At 44.1% G+C, this 19600-nt stretch overlaps 1 protein-coding gene across 1 annotated transcript in view; it reads left to right on the top strand.

The window, feature by feature from the left end:
• The first annotated feature begins 6214 nt into the window (after positions 1–6214).
• Positions 6215–19600, top strand: part of LOC126354529 (uncharacterized) — a 29938-nt gene continuing 16552 nt past the window's right edge. The window contains exon 1 of the mRNA XM_050004257.1: positions 6215–7092. Coding sequence (XP_049860214.1) covers positions 6260–7092 — 833 coding nt within the window. The 5' untranslated portion in view covers positions 6215–6259. The remainder of the gene's footprint in view (positions 7093–19600) is intronic.

The raw sequence follows: 19600 nt of genomic DNA, 5'->3' as shown, positions 1-19600 counted from the left end.
TGCCCAGAATGTTCTTCAAACCAATCGCGAACAATTGTGACCCGATGACATGGCGCATTGTCATCCATAAAAAATCCATTGTTGTTGGGAACATGAAGTCCATGAATGACTGCAGATGGTCTCCAAGAAGTCGAACATAACTGTTTCTTGTCAATGACCGGTTCAGTTGGACCAGAGGAACCAGACCTTTTCATGTAAACACAACCTACATCGTTATCGACTCACCAACTGCTCGCACAGTGCCGTGTTGACATCTTGGATCCATGGCTTGGTGGGGTCTGCGCACACTCTAACCCTACCATCAGCTCTTACCAGCAGCAAAGGCTACTCATCTGACCAGGCCACGGTTTTCCATTCGTTTAGGATCCAGCCAATATGGTCACGATCCCATAAGAGGCGCTGCAGGCAGTGTCGTGCTGTTAGTAAAGCCCCTCGAGTCTATCATATCTCATTAACGCCAAATATCGCCGCACTGTCCTAACGGATACAAGCGTCGTACATCCCACATTGATTCCTGCGGTTATGTCAAGCAGAGCTGCTTGTCTGTTGGCACTGACAACTATACGCAAACGCCGCTCCTCTCGGTCGTTAAGTGTAGATCGTCGGCCACTGTGTTGTCCGTGGTGAACGGTAATGCCTAAAATTTGGAATTCTGGGCACACTCTTCATTGTGTGGATTTTGGGATATTGAATTCCTTAACGATTTCCGCCCCCCCCCCCCCCCCCCATGAATCATGGACCTTGCCGTTGGTGGGGAGGCTTGCGATACAGATAGCCGTACCGTAGGTACAACCACAACGGAGGGGTATCTGTTGAGAGGCCAGACAAACGTGTCGTTCCTGAAGAGGGGCAGCAGCCTTTTCAGTAGTTGCACGGGCAACAGTCTGGATGATTGACTGATCTGGCCTTGTAACACTAACCAAAATGGCCTTGCTGTTCTGGTACTGCGACCGGCTGAAAGCAAGGGGAAACTACGGCCGTAATTTTTGCCGAGGGCATGCAGCTTTACTGTATGATTAAATGATGATGGCGCCCTCTTGGGTAAAATATTCCGGAGGTAAAATAGTCCCCCATTCGGATCTCCGGGCGGAGACTACTCAAGAGGATGTCGTTATGAGGAGAAAGGAAACTGGCGTTCTACGGAGCGGAGCGTGGAATGTCAGATCCCTTAAACGGGCAGGTAGGTTAGAAACCTACCAATAATAAGAGTGGACGATCAAGAACGAAGTGCTCGTATTAAGAAGGGTGTAAGACAAGGCTGTAGCCTTTCGCCCCTACTCTTCACTCTGTACGTCGAGGAAGCAATGATGGAAATAAAAGAAAGGTTCAGGTGTGGAATTAAAATACAAGGTGAAAGGATATCAATGATACGATTCGCTGATGACATTGCTATCCTGAGTGAAAGTGAAGAAGAATTAAACGATCTGCTGAACGGAATGAACAGTCTAATGAGTACACAATATGGTTTGAGAGTAAATCGGAGAAAGACAAAGGTAATCAGAAGTAGTAGAAATAAGAATAGCGAGAAACTTAACATCAGGATTGAGGGTCACGAAGTCAATGAAGTTAAGGAATTCTGCTACCTAGGCAGTAAAATAACCAATGACGGACAGAGCAAGGAGGACGTCAAAAGCAGACTCGTTATGTCAAAAAAGGCATTTCTGGCCAAGAGAAGTCTACTAATATCAAATACCGGCCTTAATTTGAGGAAGAAATTTCTGAGGATGTACGTCTGGAGTACAGCATTTTACTCATGGACTGTGGGAAAACCGGAACAGAAGAGAATCGAAGCATTTGAGATGTGGTGCTATAGACGAATGTTGAAAATTAGGTGGACTGATAAGGTAAGGAATGAGCAGGTTCTACACAGAATCGGAGAGAAAAGGAATATGTGGAAAACACTGATAAGGAGAAGGGACAGGATGATAGGACATCTGCTAAGACATGAGGGAATGACTTCCATGGTACTAGAGGGAGCTGTAGAGGGCAAAAACTGTAGAGGAAGACAGAGATTGGAATACTTCAAGCAAATAATTGAAGACATAGGTTGCAAGTGCTACACTGAGATGAAGAGGTTAGCACAGGAAAGGAATTCGTCGCGGGCCTCATCAAACCAGTCAGTAGACTGATGACAAAAAAAAAGTTAGAAAATTTAAAAAGGGAAATGGATAGGTTAAAGTTAGATACAGTGGGAATTAATGAAGTTCGGTGGCAGGAGGAAAAAGACTTCTGGTCAGGTGAATACAGGGTTATAAACACAAAATCAAATAGGGGTAATGCAGGAGTAGGTTTAATAATGAACAGGAAAATAGGAATGCGGGTAAACTACTACAAACAGCATAGTGAACGCATTATTGTGCCCAAGATAGATACGAAGCCCACACCTACTACACTAGTGCAAGTTTATATGCCAACTAGCTCTGCAGATGACGAAGAAATTGAAGAAATGTATGATGAGATAAAAGAAATTATTCAGATAGTGAAGGGAAATGAAAATTTAATAGTCATGGGTGACTGGAATTCGAGTGTAGGAAAAGGGAGAGAAGGAAACGTAGTAGGTGGATATGGATTGGGGCTAAGAAATGAAAGAGGAAGCCACCTAGTAGAGTTTTGCACAGAGCACAACTTAATCGGAGCTAACACTTAGTTTAAGAATCATGAAAGAAGGTTGCATTCATGGAAGAACCATGGAGATACTAAAAGGTATCAAATAGATTATATAATGGTAATACAGAGATTTAGGAACCAGGTTTTAAATTGTAAGACATTTCCAGGGGCAGATGTGGACTTTGACCACAATCTATTGGTTATGACCTGTAGATTAAAACTGAAGAAACTGCAAAAAGGTGGGAATTTAAGGAGATGGGACCTGGATAAACTGAAAGAACCAGAGGTTGTACAAGTTTCAGGGAGAGCATAAGGGGACAATTGACAGGAATGGAAGAAAGAAATACAGTAGAAGAAGAATGGGTAGCTTTGAGGAATGAAATAGTGAAGGCAGCAGAGGATCAAGCAAGTAACAACACGAGGGCTAGTAGAAATCCTTGGGTAACAGAAGAAATATTGAATTTAATTGATGAAAGGAGAAAATATAAAAATGCAGTAAATGAAGCAGACAAAACGCAATAGAAACGTCTCAAAAATAAGATCGACAGGAAGAGCAAAATGGCTAAGCACGGATGTAGAGGCTTATCTCACTAGAGGTAAGGTAGATGCAGCCTACAGAAAAATTAAAGAGACCTTTGGAGAAAAGAGAACCACTTGTATGAACACCAAGAGCTCAGATGGAAACCCAGTTCAAACCAAAGAAGGGAAAGCAGAAAGGTGGCAGGAGTATATAGAGGGTCTATACAAGGGCGATGTACTTGAGGACAATATTATGGAAATGGAAGAGAATGTAGATGAAGATGAAATGTGAGATACAATACTGCGTGAAGAGTTTGACAGAGCACTGAAAGAACTGAGTCGAAATAAGGCCCCCGGAGTAGACAACATTCCATTGGAACTACTGACGGCCTTGGGAGAGCCAGTCCTGACACAACTCTACCATCTGATGAGCAAGATGTATGAGACAGGCGAAATACCCTCAGACTTCAAGAAGAATATAATAATTCCAAAAGCAAAGAAAGCAGGTGTTGGCAGATGTGAAAATTACCGAACAATCAGTTTAATAAGCCACAGCTGCAAAATACTAACACGAATTCTTTACAGACGAACGGAAAAATTAGTAGAAGCCGACCTCGGGGAAGATCTGTTTGGATTCCGTAGAAATGTTGGAACACGTGAGGCAATATTGACCTTACGACTTATCTTAGAAGAAAGATTAAAGAAGGACAAACATACGTTTCTAGCATTTCTAGACTCAGAGAAAGCTTTTGACAATGTTGACTGGAATACTCTCTTTCAAATTCTAAAGGTGGCAGGGGTAAAATACAGGGAGCGAATTTGTACAGAAACCAGATGGCAGTTATAAGAGTCGAGGGACATGAAAGGGAGGCAGTGGTTGGGAAGGGAGTATGACAGGGTTGTAGCCACTCCCCGATGTTATTCAATCTGTATATTGAGCAAGCAGTAAAGGAAACAAAAGCAAAATTCGGAGTAGGTATTAAAATCCATGGAGAAGAAATAAAAACTTTGAGGTTCGCCGACGACATTGTAATTCTGTCAGAGACAGCAAAGGACTTGGAAGAGCAGTTGAATGGAATGGACAGTGTCTTGAAAGGAGGATATAAGATGAACATCAACAAAAGCAAAAAGAGGATAATGTAATGTAGTCGAATTAGGTCGGGTGATGCTGAGGGAATTAGATTAGGAAATGAGACACTTAAAGTAGTAAAGGAGTATAACTGATGATGGTCGAAGTAGAGAGGACATAAAATGTAGACTGGCAATGGCAAGGAAAGAGTTTCTGAAGAAGAGAAATTTGTTAACATCGAGTACAGATTTAAGTGTCAGGAAGTCATGTCTGAAAGTATTTGATTGGAGTGTAGCCATTTATGGAAGTGAAACATGGACGATAAATAGTTGGGCCAAGAAGAGAATAGAAGCTTTCGAAATGTGGTGCTACAGAAGAATGCTGAAGATTAGATCGGTAGATCACATAACTAATAAGGAAGTGTTGAACAGGATTGGGGAGAAGAGAAGTTTGTGGCACAACTTGACCAGAAGAAGGGATCGGTTGGTATGACATGTTCTGAGGCATCAATAGATCACCAATTTAGTATTGGAGGGCAGCGTGGAGGGTAAAAATAGTAGAGGGAGACCAAGAGATGAATACACCAAGCAGATTCAGAAGGATGTAGGCTGCAGTAGATACTGGGAGATGAAGCATCTTGCACAGGATAGAGTAGCATGAAGAGCTGCATCAAACCAGTCTCAGGACTGAAGACCACAACAACAAAACAAAGATTTCCGAAATGAAATGCGCTATGCGTCTAGCTCCAACTACCACTCTGCGTTCAAATTCTGTTAATTGCCGTCGTGTGGCCATAATCAAGTCGGAAATCTTTGCACATGAATCACCTGAGTACAAATGGAAGTTCCTCCAATGCACTACCCTTTTTTACTTTTTGTACGCTATAACACTGCCATCTGTATATGTGCGTATCGTTATCCCAAGACTTGTTATATTAGTGTGATGGTGACGTAGCATTTTGCACAAAGACGTTCTACCCTAAGGGGGGTCGAGACTGCTGCAAGCTGTACTATCAAGCAGCATGTCCACAGGCGACTACGTGACAGGACACCCAGCTGCTGTCGCAATAAACCCAGATGTAATGAATATATACATGGCACATCACAATGCAGTTGAAAGTACAAGATATCAGAAGTAAAAAAGGTCTCAGTAAACAGAAGTCCGTAAACGAACCGTTTGTGCAACCTTGTTGTTACGAGCCACTACCGACGTGATTCTGTTTAACCATTGCATTCCGGTCTGTGGTGTGATCTTTGTTTAAATTTTGGAGAAAACGGAATGTACGCAAAAGAATCAAAGACTTAGCTGCCAATGGGCATTGATTTATATCAATGAGACAAGTTGAACATCTAGAATGAGATTTTCACTCTGCAGCGGAGTGTACGCTGATATGAAACTTACTGGCAGATTAAAACTGTGTGCCCGACCGAGACTCGAAATCGGGATCTTTGCCTTTCGCGGGCAAGTGCTCTACCATCTGAGCTACCGAAGCACGACTCACGCCCGCTACTCACAGCTTTACTTCTGCCAGTACCTCGTCTCCTACCTTCCAAACTTTACAGAATCTCTTCTGCGAAGCATGGAGAAATAGCACTCCTGAAAGAAAGGATATTGCGGAGACATGGCTTAGCCACAGCCTTGGGGGTGTTTCCAGAATGAGATTTTCACTCTGCAGCGGAGTGTGCGCTGATATGAAACTTCCTGGCAGATTAAAACTGTGTGCCCAACTGAGACTCGAACTCGGAACCTTTGCCTTTGTTGTCAAATAAAGCTGTTTCACCACATTCAGCGTTGGCTGTGGGCTACATTATCTTCCGTTACACAACGCTGTTCCCAGTTGGTAACACGTGCCACTGCACGGCCTATTCCTGTTATGCTCTCAGCTGTTATCTAACGTAAAGTCGTGCCGTGACACATGAATAGCAATGTGACCCCCGTATATCATCGTCCTCTGGGCATTCATTGGTTAGTCATTTCCAATGCCGTTCCATATAAAACGAGCTGTTGTGCGTTGCTAGTGTCTACCAGTCTGCACAAGTCCCCGATAACACCTAACTCGCAACAATGCCGAATACTCCACCAGTTTCGCAAGAAGAATGGGTGAAAGTAGTGAAAAACCGGCTGCACACCAATGGCTTTAGAATTACAGACATTTCTTTCTCAGAGCTGGAGAAGGAGAACAAAGGGTTCCTCGGAGAACATTACAAGGCCAAGGTAACAATCAGCAGAGACGTCGAAGGGAATGACGAAACCAAAATATTGCGGTTTTTCTTGAAGAACTCCCCTCAAGAGGACGGCTCCCACGCAGACTTCGTTAGGGCAGGCAACGCATACCAGAAAGAAACTTTCTTCTTCGAGACACTGCGTCCACTTCTCAGCAAGTACTTGAAGGGCACACCAGAAGAGACGTCGACGCTGTTCTCCGTGATCAGCCCTTGCTACTACATCAGACCGGACCTACTGGTGCTGGAGGACCTCTCCCCCCAGGGGTACTTCCAGCTGGAGAAACGCACCCTGCTCAACTACGAGCAGTGCCTGGCCGTGGTGGAAGCCCTGGCGCGTTTCAACGCTGCGTCGCTCATCTTCGAGGAGAAGGAGTCCGCAGCAGGTGGGCGGCAGTGCCGCCTGGGAGACATGTTCCCCATCCTCCGAAGGGACACCTTCTTTGACCAGCCGGAAGACACCGCGTACGGCCAGGCGATGACGGCCGGCGTGACGTGTATGTCGGGCCTGATCGAGCTGTCCGCCAAGTATGGCCGCGGCACGCCGAACCACGAGCTTGTCCAGGGTCGGCTGGACGCCACCATGCGCAGCCTCTTCCCCCACCTGCGGCCATCCGTGAGCGAGCGGAACGTCCTCTGCCACCGAGACATGTGGCTTAACAACATCCTCTTCCGGTACGTATCCAATGCTCCCGTCAGCAGCCAACACTCATTGAAAATTGTGAGGATAAATCCACATACTCTGTCTGATCAAAGACATTCGGTCTCCCCTATGCAATGCATAACTGACCTCCAGATGTCGCGAGGGGCGGACACACTCCAGTAAAAAAGGAGTCGGGGAGGGAGTTTTGTCGTGTCAATAGAGAAACAGAAACAGCAGAATGTTTTGGTCATGAGAGCTGAGTGACCTCGAACGTGGACCACTCACCGGATGCCACCAGATGAACAAATGCATCAGGGTCATTTTAGCATTTCTAAAGCTGTCCACGTCGACTGTTGTTGATGTGATTGTGAACTGGAAATGCGAAGGAACAACCAAAGATTACCAAGACCGAGCAGACATCATGTACAGACGGACAGAAACCCCAGGACATCGCGGGTAGTGGAAGTAAAAAGATCACATGAAATCAGCGGAAGGAATAACTCGTGAGTTCCAAAATGTTACCAGCAATCCAGATAGCACAGTGACTGTGTGCAGTGAATTAAAACGAATGTGGTACAATGGTCGCGCAATCCCTCATAAGCCACATTTCTGTAATCAATGTTCCCCGCGGGGTCGGGGATTTTCTCTGCCTCGTGATGACTGGTTGTAGTGTGATGTCCTTAGGTTAGTTAGGTTTAAGTAGTTCTAAGTTCCAGGGGCCTGATGACCATAGATGTTAAGTCCCATAGTGCTCAGAGCCATTTGAAACATTTTTTCTGTAATCAATGGTAACCGATGCTTGAGGTAGTGCAAAACACGATGGATGACTGGAAAGTGATTTGGAGAGATGAATCAAGTTATACACTGTGGCCATCATTTTTAATGGCAACGGTGAAGTACGAGGGAGGTGGTGTTATGGTACGGGTTTTTTCCGCGTTTAAGGTAGTGTTCCCGTTGCTGCTCCTTAGGAAACGCTAAATATGGAAGGATATTAGCATGTTTTACGTCATTGTATATTACATACAGTAGAGGAATAGTTCGGAGACAGTGATTGCATCATCATGACAAAGCGCCTTGTCATAAAGCAGCATCTTCGAAGCAACGGTTTGTGGACAATGACGTTACTGAAACAACTAGCCTGCCCAAAGTACCGAAGAGAACATAATGGAACACTTTTGGGACGAATTACACGTCGATTTCGCTCACAGCATCCAGCATCACCACCTCCTCTGGTTTGGACTCATGAGTAAAAATGGGTTGCCATTCCGCGACAGACAATCGAGCACCAGACAGAAAGTGTCCCCAGCGGAGTCCAATCTGTCGAAGGGACGACACACCTTGTTAATGTCCACTAATAGGTATCTCGATACATTTGATCAGATAGTGTATTCGTTTAACGAGTTTATATTTAGGATAACATTGAAATGAACGATCTTGAAATTTTTTTTCAAAAACAGGATCAGTTCGATTTTGAGTACTGCAAGGAAGTTTTAAGTTCAGAGTGCCATCTAAACTGCTGTCATTACTGTATAATAAAGTTCCTGGCAAGTTAAAACTGCGTGCCGGACTGGAGCCTTTCACGTGCACTGCTCTTACTGACGCATAAACGTCTCACTTCTGGCCGTACCTCATTGCTGCATACCTTGTGGGACTAGCATTCCTGAAAGAAAGTGGGGAAATGGTTTGATCGCCGCCTAGGCTAAGTTGTTTCCAGAATAAATCTTTGAATCTGCAGAGAGTGTACACTCTTTCCACACTGTCTAGCAGATTAAAATGGCTGCCGAGCGAGTACCCAAACCTGTAAATTTGGAAGGTAGTAATGAGGTACTGGCATAAGTGAAGTTGTGGGCAGGTGTCAGTCATGTCTGTACAGCTCAGTCCGTAAGAGCACTGGGCACGGAAGGCAAAGTTCCGAGTTCGAGACCTACTCCAACATATAGTTTGAACCTACCCTGAAGTTTTAAAAGGGCGACATTCAGTCGCAGAGTGAAATATTCATTCAGGATTATGGTTTAATGGACGGTCGATAATGGGGCCAGTAGTGACGGAGCACAAGCGAGGATTGGACGAAAGTGTAGAAGGAAATCGGCTTCGAGCTTCTGAGAGTGCCATCCTGGCTTTTCCCTTAATAAAAACAGATGAACTGTGTGCAATCTAAATCAGTTTGGCCAGTCACACATTTAATCCCCGACCCCGTCGGATGGGAGCGTAGCTTAACCTCTGCCCCACCTCGGTGAACGAGGATGGGAAATAATATCAACGAAGCACATGACTAAGATACATTAATATAGCAATCGTAACAAGTCAATTAAATAAAAATATTAACATAATTGACAGGTATTTGAATCGTGCTACTCCAGAGAGAGGCCGACAGAGGCAGCGCTGTTGTTAAGACAATGCACACGCGTTGAGGAGGAAAGTGGTTCGAAATTTCGTTTGACTTCCCTAAATCAGTCCACGCCAAGCTGGCTGATTTGAAAAGGACACGTCCGATTTCACTCACTACACACAAGTACGGTCTGTTCGAGAACGCCTCAACAGGGCACAAGTAAATGCCAAGCAAGAATTATTTAACTATCAATATCTTAAATTCACAAGATAGGTATGTGTTTAATTTTATGACTGCATATCGTCCCTGCTTTATAACAGTCAGTTTAATTTTTAAATGATGGAAATCATTGTTAAAATGATGTTAGCATACATATTATATGAGGGATTGCAAAATATACATCAAATATAAAACGTACTGAACATTTTTGTGATTAGTTTACCAGCAAATTATTACTTTTATCTTCAATTTAATATAATTTAAATTTCTCCAAATTGATGTTGTGATTGATACAGTGAAATGCCTGAGGCAGATGGTTATGTTTCCGGTCAATTGGTAGCTAGTATTTTCAGCAGAAAGATCGTCCTTGGAAACACATTCTGCTTAACTCAGAATCTTAGTTTTCAATAAAAGTTTAGTAATTCTTGTGTACATTATTTTTTCCAAAACTGTTGAGAAAGGTGATAACATTGCACTTACTAAATTATTAAAATATACCATAATTCCTTAGGTATAAAGGGATTTATCAACAGCACGTTTCAATCTTTGTGGAAAAATACCTTGTGAATGCGATGTATTTCATATATATCACTATATCGACTACGTCAGCAGGAACTGCTTTCACTATTTCCATTCAAACATTATCGCCTTATGAGAGGTTCTCTTAAGGCATTATTTTTTTGTTAATTCGTTATGAAAATGTTGAATTAATACCAAAGTAGCTAAATCTACTTTCGGCATATATTGCAATGCCTTTTCTCTTGAGCTGAGTTACCAGTTAAGTCATTAAGTCATTATTTTAAAAATGTTTGTTATGTGTTTGGTCATTTCTTTCTTCAGTAACAGAAACATACAGAGTGAGAGAGAGGGGGGGGGGAGGGAGGGAGGGAGAGAGAGAGAGAGAGTGACTGAGGAGCGAATCTTTTAAACTCGACGATTCCTGCGCGAAAACATAATTTTCCAGCTGTTTACAGAATATTGCTACACTTGCTAATTGTGACAGGCCAAAACTGGGAGCTTAACCCGTACCCAATCAGCTCCTACTTTTTTTTTTTTTTTTTTTTTTTTTTTTTTAGCAATGGGCCACCACTCTGGTGGGCCATGCGAGCTCATATCAGGGATACACTCCAAGCTCCAACTTGTCTCTCGCTTCCTACGCTTTGAAGAAAGACGTGTGACCCGATATACAAGGTATGAGAGGAAAGCAATGGGACTGATTTTTTATTGACCAAAGTTTTTTTTTCAGACAGCAATATTTGTCCCCTTCAAAGTAGTTCCCGTCAGCAGCTATATACCAGCGGAGTAGTTATTCCAATCTTGGTAGCGGCATTGAAGGGTTCCACTGGTAGGGTCTTGAACGGGTCGTTAATATTCTTGTGAATGTTCTCCAGAGTCCCGTAATGACATCTTTTTAAGACATTTTTAAGTTTCGGTAAAGGAAAAAAGATATACGGATTCAGGGCAGGTGAACAGAGGGATGTGTGACAATAGGAGAGCCTTTTGAGATCAAAAATTCCGTGATGCTGGCGGCCGTGTGACTTGGGGCGTTGTAATATTGCAGCATCAATTTGTCTGCAATATTCAGTCTCACTCGATTCATCCTTTTCTTGAGCCTTCCAAAGACATCTTTATAAAACACTTGGCTGACAGCTTTCCTCGAGGCACAAATTCTTAATGCACGATACCTCTACTGTCAGAACAGCAAATCACCTCTGTTTTGACCTCTGTCTTGCTCATTCGAATTTGTTGTTGGTCGAGGAGATGTCTCAGTCTGCAACTTCTCTGTTTCTACGTCTGGGGATCGTACTCAGGAAGCCAGATTCATCATTTATGATCACTCGACTGAACCATTCGTGGTGGTCATTGGTAATCGTCTCAAGTAGTGATTGTCCTTCTGCTCAATTGCGTGGTTTTCTGGCACTTTTTGGCACAGACCTTTCGCATGTGCAAAACGTCGGCCAAAATTTGATGCACAACGAAAGTGCTCCAGTTTAACACGTCAGCCATCATCCTTATTGTTCAACATCGGTCTGATTTCACAACAACACGGTCACGTTCGACGTTTTTGTCGGTTTTTGAAGTTGAAGGTTTCCTTGAGTGAGGATCGCCTTCCACGTGTTCTCATACTTCCAAAAATGATTTTTGCCAGAGAAAAACTTGTGCTCTTGATAAGGAATGTTCCTCGTAGGCCTGTTTCAGCTTCTGAAAGGTCACGCTCGCGGAATCCTCACGTTTAGCACAAAACATGATGGCATAACGCTGCTCTAAATTCCGCTGTTCCATTTTCGTAACACACAACAAAAACCTGATTTCACTGATGGCCCTCTCTAAAATCGCGTGGTGTCTGTATGCAGCTGAGACTCGGATTGAGAATCTGGAAGGGATGAAGATAACGGCCTAGACAAGTAGAGTGACAAGCACGGCAGATCGCTCGCAGTGTTGTCGACCTCATTACTTTTCTCACACACTTTGTATAAGGGAGGCTATTAGCGTTTGTCTAACACCCAAAATCTAAGAAAGCAACAGTAAATTTAATTGAGAGTAACTTATGGTGTCCCAAAGAAAGCAGGTATTGACAGATGTGAAAATTATCGAACTACCAGTTTAATAATTCACAGCTGCAAAATACTAACGCGAATTCTTTATAGACGAATGGAAAAACTGGTATAAGCCGACCCCGGGGAAGATCTGTTTGGATTCCGTAGAAATGTTGGAACACGTGAGGCAATATTGACCTTACGACTTATCTTAGAAGAAAGATTAAGGGAAGGCAAACCTGCGTGTTTAGCATTTGTATATTTAGAGAAAGCTTTTGACAATGTTGACTGGAATACTCTCTTTCAAATTCTAAAGGTGGTAGGGGTAAAATACCGGGAGCGAAAGGTTATTTACAATTTGTACATAAACCAGATGGCAGTTATAAGAGTCGAGGGACATGAAAGGGAGGCAGTGGTTGGGAAGGGAGTATGACAGGGTTGTAGCCTCTCCCCGATGTTATTCAATCTGTATATTGACCAAGCAGTAAAGGAAACAATAGAAAAATTCGGAGTAGGTATTAAAATCCATGGTGAATAAAAAAAAACGTCGATGTTCGCCGATGACACTGTAATTCTGTCACAGATAGCAAAGGACTTGGAAGAGCAGTTGAACGAAATGGACAGTGTCTTGAAAGGAGGATATAAGATGGACGTCAAGAAAAGCAAAACGAGGATAATGGAATGTAGTCGAATTAGGTCTGGCGATGCTGGGAGGATTAGATTAGGAAATGAGACATTTAAAGTAGTAAAGGAGTTTTCCTACGGCTGGTCCTGGCGGAGGTTCGAGTCCTCCCTCGGGCATGGGTGTGTGTGTTCGTCCTTAGGATAATTTAGGTTACGTAGTGTGTAAGCTTAGGGACTGATGACCTTAACAGTTAAGTCCCATTAGATTTCACACACATTTGAACTTTTTTTCTTTTTTGAGTTTTGATATTTGGGTAGCAAAATAACTGATTCTGGTCGAAGTAGAGAGGATATAAAATGTAGACTGGCAATGGCAAGGAAAGCATTTCTGAAGAAGAGAAATTTGTTAACATCGGTTATAGATTTCTGAAAGTATTTGTATGAAGTGTAGCCATGTATGGAAGTGAAACATGGACGATAAACAGAGCGGACAAGAAGAGATCGAAATGTGTTGCTACAGAAGAATGCTGAATGTTAGATGAGCAGATCACATAACTAATGAGGAGGTATTGAATAGAATTAGGGAGGAGTTCGTGGCACAACTTGACAAGAAGGAGGGACCGGTTGGTAGTACATGTTTTGAGGCATCAAGGGATCACAAATTTAGCATTGGAGGGCAGCTTGGAGGGTAAAAATCCTAGAGGGAGACCAAGAAATGAATACACTAAGCAGATTCAGAAGGATGTAGGTTGCAGTAAGTACTGGGAGATGAAGAAGCTTGCACAGGATAGTGTAACATGGAGAGCTGCATTAAACCAGTCTCAGGACTGAAGACCACAACAACCACAACAACAACTTGTGGTGTCCACAGGTATATAAGGAAGTTCTAAAACGAACTGCTTCTCTGACTGCTAGATAGGATTAACGAAATTAATGTAGTGATGATATTAAATTGTGACTTTCCAGTAGTTACATTAATCGCTGCAGAAGGTAAATCGTGAAAGTCATTAATTTAGGAATTCTTACAATGTGTAGTTTACTAATCCAAAGCCATACTACCATCTTGTGGCATAATTAAACTATTTGAATTACCGTCTTGTCTCACAACCACTATACCCACGTGTTCTTTCACGTGTGTCTGTGATATCAGTGTACGTGTTTGTGTACGAAGGATTGCCGGAGAGAAGAGAGAATGGGCTTAGGCAATTTATCACATATTTGAAAATGAATCAAGACAGCGCTCATTCTTGCTCTTATCGGCCAGGTGCAGAGAGGTAAACAGTACTATCAGATGACACAACAAGGTGAAGGAACGATGGCCTCGCGAAGAATTACACCAACAAGAGGCAACTGTTTTGCTGCTTGATCATGCAAGAAGATGCTTTTACATTACCTAATACTTCTATACTAATAAAAATCCTTGGAGCTATAGTCAACGGGCAACATAACTCTACCTCTAGTTCATCCTTTGCATAAGCCATCACTGGATTGACAATACTGCAATAACATGCAATTAGCACATCAATATTCCGAATATTAATTCAGGCCTACGAAACCGAAACCTCTTCTCTCCCCATCTCCAGTTGCACCAAGAAGCTAGTTGGACCTCGCTCAAGACCTTCTTGGGAGCACTGGGTCCTCCTTGTTGCTGATCGCTCAGACAAACAAGTTGGTCCACTGAGTAGATATATGAACTTCCTCTATTTGTCTGCTACAGGAAAGAAATACTATAATAAGATCTTGGAAACGAGAGGATCCTGTATGCTGGCGAGACTTCGCTGTAGTTAAAGAAACGAAAGAATTTTAAATCCTCATTCATCCATCTGTCTTTGGCTTCTTTGATTAACTTCGGCTAATACAGGGGTCATTGCTTCAATACGATCATGGGCGACTTACATCATTTTTCCGAGTTCAGTGTTGCTTTTAATGACCTCATTGTAGATAGGAGGTCACAGTCTAACTTCCACCATTATTCCTTCCATCATATGAGTTAGTACAACAATACACATTTGTAATACTACACTCCTGGACATTGAAATAAGAACACCGTGAATTCATTGTACCAGGAAGGGGAAACTTTATTGACACATTCCTGGGGTCAGATACATCACATGATCACACTGACAGAACCACAGGCACATAGACACAGGCAACAGACCATGCACAATGTCGGCACTAGTATAGTGTATATCCACCTTTCGCAGAATTGCACGCTGCTATTCTCCCATGGAGACGATCGTAGAGATGCTGGATGTAGTCCTGTGGAACGGCTTGCCATGCCATTTCCACCTGGCGCCTCAGTTGGACCAGCGTTCGTGCTGGACGTGCAGACCGCGTGAGACGACGCTTCATCCAGTCCCAAACATGCTCAATGGGGGACAGATCCGGAGATCTTGCTGGCCAGGGTAGTTGACTTACACCTTCTAGAGCACGTTGGGTGGCACGGGATACATGCAGACGTGCATTGTCCTGTTGGAACAGCAAGTTCCCTTGCCGGTCTATGGTAGAACGATGGGTTCGATGACGGTTTGGATGTACCGTTCACTACTCAGTGTCCCCTCGACGATCACCAGAGGTGTACGGCCAGTGTAGGAGATCGCTCCCCACACCATGATGCCGGGTGTTGGCCCTGTGTGCCTCGGTCGTATGCAGTCGTGATTGTGGCGCTCACCTGCACGGCGCCAAACACGCATACGACCATCATTGGCACCAAGGCAGAAGCGACTCTCATCGCTGAAGACGACACGTCTCCATTCGTCCCTCCATTCACGCCTGTCGCGACACCACTGGAGGCGGGCTGCACGATGTTGGGGCGTGAGCGGAAGACGGCCTAACGGTGTGCGGGACCGTAGGCCAGCTTCATGGAGACGGTTGCGAATGGTCCTCGCCGATACCCCAGGAGCAACAGTGTCCCTAATTTGTTGGGAAGTGGTGGTGCGGTCCCCTACGGCACTGCGTAGGATCCTACGGTCTTGGCGTGCATCTGTGCGTCGGTGCGGTCCGGTCCCAGGTCGACGGGCACGTGCACCTTCCGCCGACCACTGGCGACAACATCGATGTACTGTGGAGACCTCACGCCCCACGTGTTGAGCAATTCGGCGGTACGTCCACCCGGCCTCCCGCATGCCCACTATACGCCCTCGCTCAAAGTCCGTCAACTGCACATACGGTTCACGTCCACGCTGTCGCGGCATGCTACCAGTGTTAAAGACTGCGATGGAGCTCCGTATGCCACAGCAAACTGGCTGACACTGACGGCGGCGGTGCACAAATGCTGCGCAGCTAGCGCCATTCGACGGCCAACACCGCGGTTCCTGGTGTGTCCGCTGTGCCGTGCGTGTGATCATTGCTTGTACAGCCCTCTCGCAGTGTCCGGAGCAAGTATGGTGGGTCTGACACACCGGTGTCAATGTGTTCTTTTTTCCATTTCCAGGAGTGTATAAGCCCCATGTGCATCGCAGTGAAAAACACGTTCAATAACATACGCAACTTGAGAAAACGCATGAGAAGTTCGTCAACAAAGTTTTTCAGGTGATGGTGAAATATCTAATTACATCTATTTAAATACTTTACTGAAATAATTTCTATGTAAAAGTGATACCGCCCTCGTGATACCCAAATATCTGAAAATGCGTCACTATTCAGCCATAACTATCCACATTAAAATAATGGAAGAGATTGCTTATAGCTCCTAACATATGTAGCTATCAGTGTCAATGGCATCTACACTGAAGGGCCAAAGAAACTAGTGTAAACATGCAAACAGGCAGAATACGACGCTGCGGTTGGCAACGCCTACTTAAGTCAACGAGTGTCTGGCGTAGATGTTAGATTGTTTACTGCTGCTACAATGGCAGGTTCTCACATTTAAGTGAATTTCAAAGTGATGCTATAGTTGGCGCACGGGCGATAGGACACAGCATCACCGAGGTGGCGATGAAGTGAAGATTTTCCCGTACGGCCATTTCACGAGTGTACCGTGAATAGCAGAATCCGGTAAAACATCAAATCTCCGTCATCGCAGCGGCCGGAAAAAGATCCTGCAAGAATGAGACTAACGACGACTGAAGAGAATCGTTCAGCGTGACAGAAGTGCAACCCTTACGCAAATTGCTGCAGATATCAAAGTTGGACCATCAACAAATGTCAGTATCCGAACCATTCACCGACACATCATCGATATGGGCTTCCGGAGCCAAAGGCCCGTCCGTGTACCCTTGATGACTTCGCGACACAAAGCTTTAGGTCTCACCTGGGCCCATCAACAATCACACTGGACTGTTGATGACTGAAAACATGTTGCCTGGTCGAACGAGTCTCGTTTATAATTGTATCGAGCAGATGGACGTGTACTGGTATGGATACAACCTCATGAATCCATGGACCCTGAATGTCAGCAGGTGGAGGCTCTGTAATGGTGTGAAGTGTATGCTGTTGGAGTGATATGTGGCCCCTGATACGTCTAGATACGACTCTGACAAGTTACACATATGTAACCATCCTGTCTGATCACCTGCGTCCATTCATGTCCATTGTGCTTTCCGAAGAACTTGGGCTATTCGAGCAGGACAACGTGACAAACCACACATCCACAATTGCTACAAAGTGGCTCCAGGAACACTCTACTGAGTTTATTCTCTTCCGCAGGCCACCAAACTCCCCAGAAATACAGGTTATTGAGCAGATCTGGATACCTTACAACGTGCTGTTCAGAAGAGATCTCCACCGTCTCTTACTCTTACGGATTTATGGACAGTTCTCCAGGATTCATAGCGCCCATTCCCTCTAGCACTACTTCAGACGCTAGTAGAGTCCATGCCACGTCGTGTTGCGGGGGCCCTTTACGATATTAGGAAAGTGTACCCGTTTCTTTTGCTCTTCCGTGTGTGTACTGAAACGACAAATATTGCGGAAAGTATTCGGATCCAAGATCGAAAATGGTGTATTGATGTTTTTATGTTCAGAGGATTTTAGTTCCATTGCACTGAAAAAACGTATGAAATTTTACGGAAATATTGCGCGAATAGAGGACTCACGATTAACCAAGAAAATTTTCCATGTCATAGACAAGACCTGAATACCATAGTAGATGCTTAATTGACAGCTGGTTCAGATGGTTCAAATGGCTCTGAGCACTATGGGACTTAACGTCTGTGGTCATCAGTCCCCTAGAACTTAGAACTAATTAAACCTAACTAACTAAGGACATCACACACACCCATGCCCGAGGCAGGATTCGAACCTGCGACCGTAGCAGACTCGCGATTCCGGACTGAACGCCTAGAACCGCGAGACCACTGCGGCCGGCTATTGACAGCTGCAAGGACGATATACAGACAGAAGATTGACGCTCAGCAAGTCTACATCCAAGAAACTAAAAAAATGGAGTATTAAACGCAGAGAAAGACAACAGAACCATCGTGACCTTATGAAGAAGTCTTCGAAAGATAAGAAGATCAAGAACACTACATCTTCCTAATGGTTCTATGTGCTCTTTAAAAGCCCAAACGAAATAACAATGATGATAATCATAATAATAAAATAAAAGTCAGAAAAACGATTCATGATAAGATAGAGTCTCAGAGTTATGGTCAAATATAATACAAGCCTTCATCAGTTCTGAAAAAAGTTTTAGACTTAAGCCTTGTTGCCCTCTGCTTCTGAGCTGGTCTCTATAAAAATCGTGTCACAACACACTCGACCCAACTGTTTGTCATTTCTGTTTCCTAAATGGAGCTTCAACAAAAGTCGACTCGGTACTCATGTAATGAATTGCTACTTGTTTAAATTTATAACAAGCAGTAAGAGTGAAAATTATGAAGTACGCAGCCGGCCGCGGTGGTCTCGCGGTTCTAGGCGCGCAGTCCGGAACCGTGCGACTGGTACGGTCGCAGGTTCGAATCCTGCCTCGGGCATGGATGTGTGTGATGTCCTTAGGTTAGTTAGCTTTAAGTAGTTCTAAGTTCTAGGGGACTAATGACCACAGCAGTTGAGTCCCATAGTGCTCAGAGCCATTTTTATGAAGTACGCAGTACTTAACACGTACCAAGTGAGTCTTTGCAAAAACAGTCATAATGTCTGATGGGATACCACAATCACTGGTTATACAATATTCCTTATAATCCGTCTTGATTGCAAAAATGTTTATTCACATGACCGGTTTCGGTTCCTCTAGAACCATCTTCAGATCAGCAATTTCTGTTACAGCAGTAACCCGTTCACACACAGTAACTCTCTCATGCTGCGTCACTTGTGACTCAGCACAACTAGGTTGCTATGTGTGGATAAACATTTTTGCAGTCAAGACGGATTATATTCCAAATGGAAATGGAAATGACGTGTGGCTAGGGCCTCCCGGCGGGTAGACCGTTCGCCTGGTGCAAGTCTTTCGAGCTGTCGCCACTGCGCCGACTTGCGCGTCGATGGGGACGAAATGCTGGTGATAGGGACAACACAACACCCAGTCCCTGCACGGAGAAAATCTCGGACCCAGCCGGGAATCGAACCCGGGCCGTTAGGTATGACATTCCGTCGCGCTGACCACTCAGCTATATTCCAAATGAGTCTGCCTACTCTAAGAATAAATAGAATATTTGTTCGAAACAATAATACAAAAAAATTTAAAGCTCTGCGTCAATACTCGAAACCGTAACTGATCACACGTTCAGCATCATTAGCTTGCAGCACATCTTTCCCAATAAATCTGTTGAAACATCGTAGCTGGCGTTTGCCTTTAACGTTCCAACACCTCAGTACATTAAATAGGTTTGAATGAACGTTGAATGAGATATCTTTTAATGTGAATGAATTTATCTATAGGTCTTAGTAATC

This window comes from Schistocerca gregaria, chromosome 3 (assembly GCF_023897955.1).
Source record: "Schistocerca gregaria isolate iqSchGreg1 chromosome 3, iqSchGreg1.2, whole genome shotgun sequence".
Lineage (NCBI taxonomy): Eukaryota > Metazoa > Arthropoda > Insecta > Orthoptera > Acrididae > Schistocerca > Schistocerca gregaria.
The sequence above is the reverse complement of the archived record's forward strand: the minus strand, read 5'-3'. Positions and strand labels throughout refer to the sequence as shown.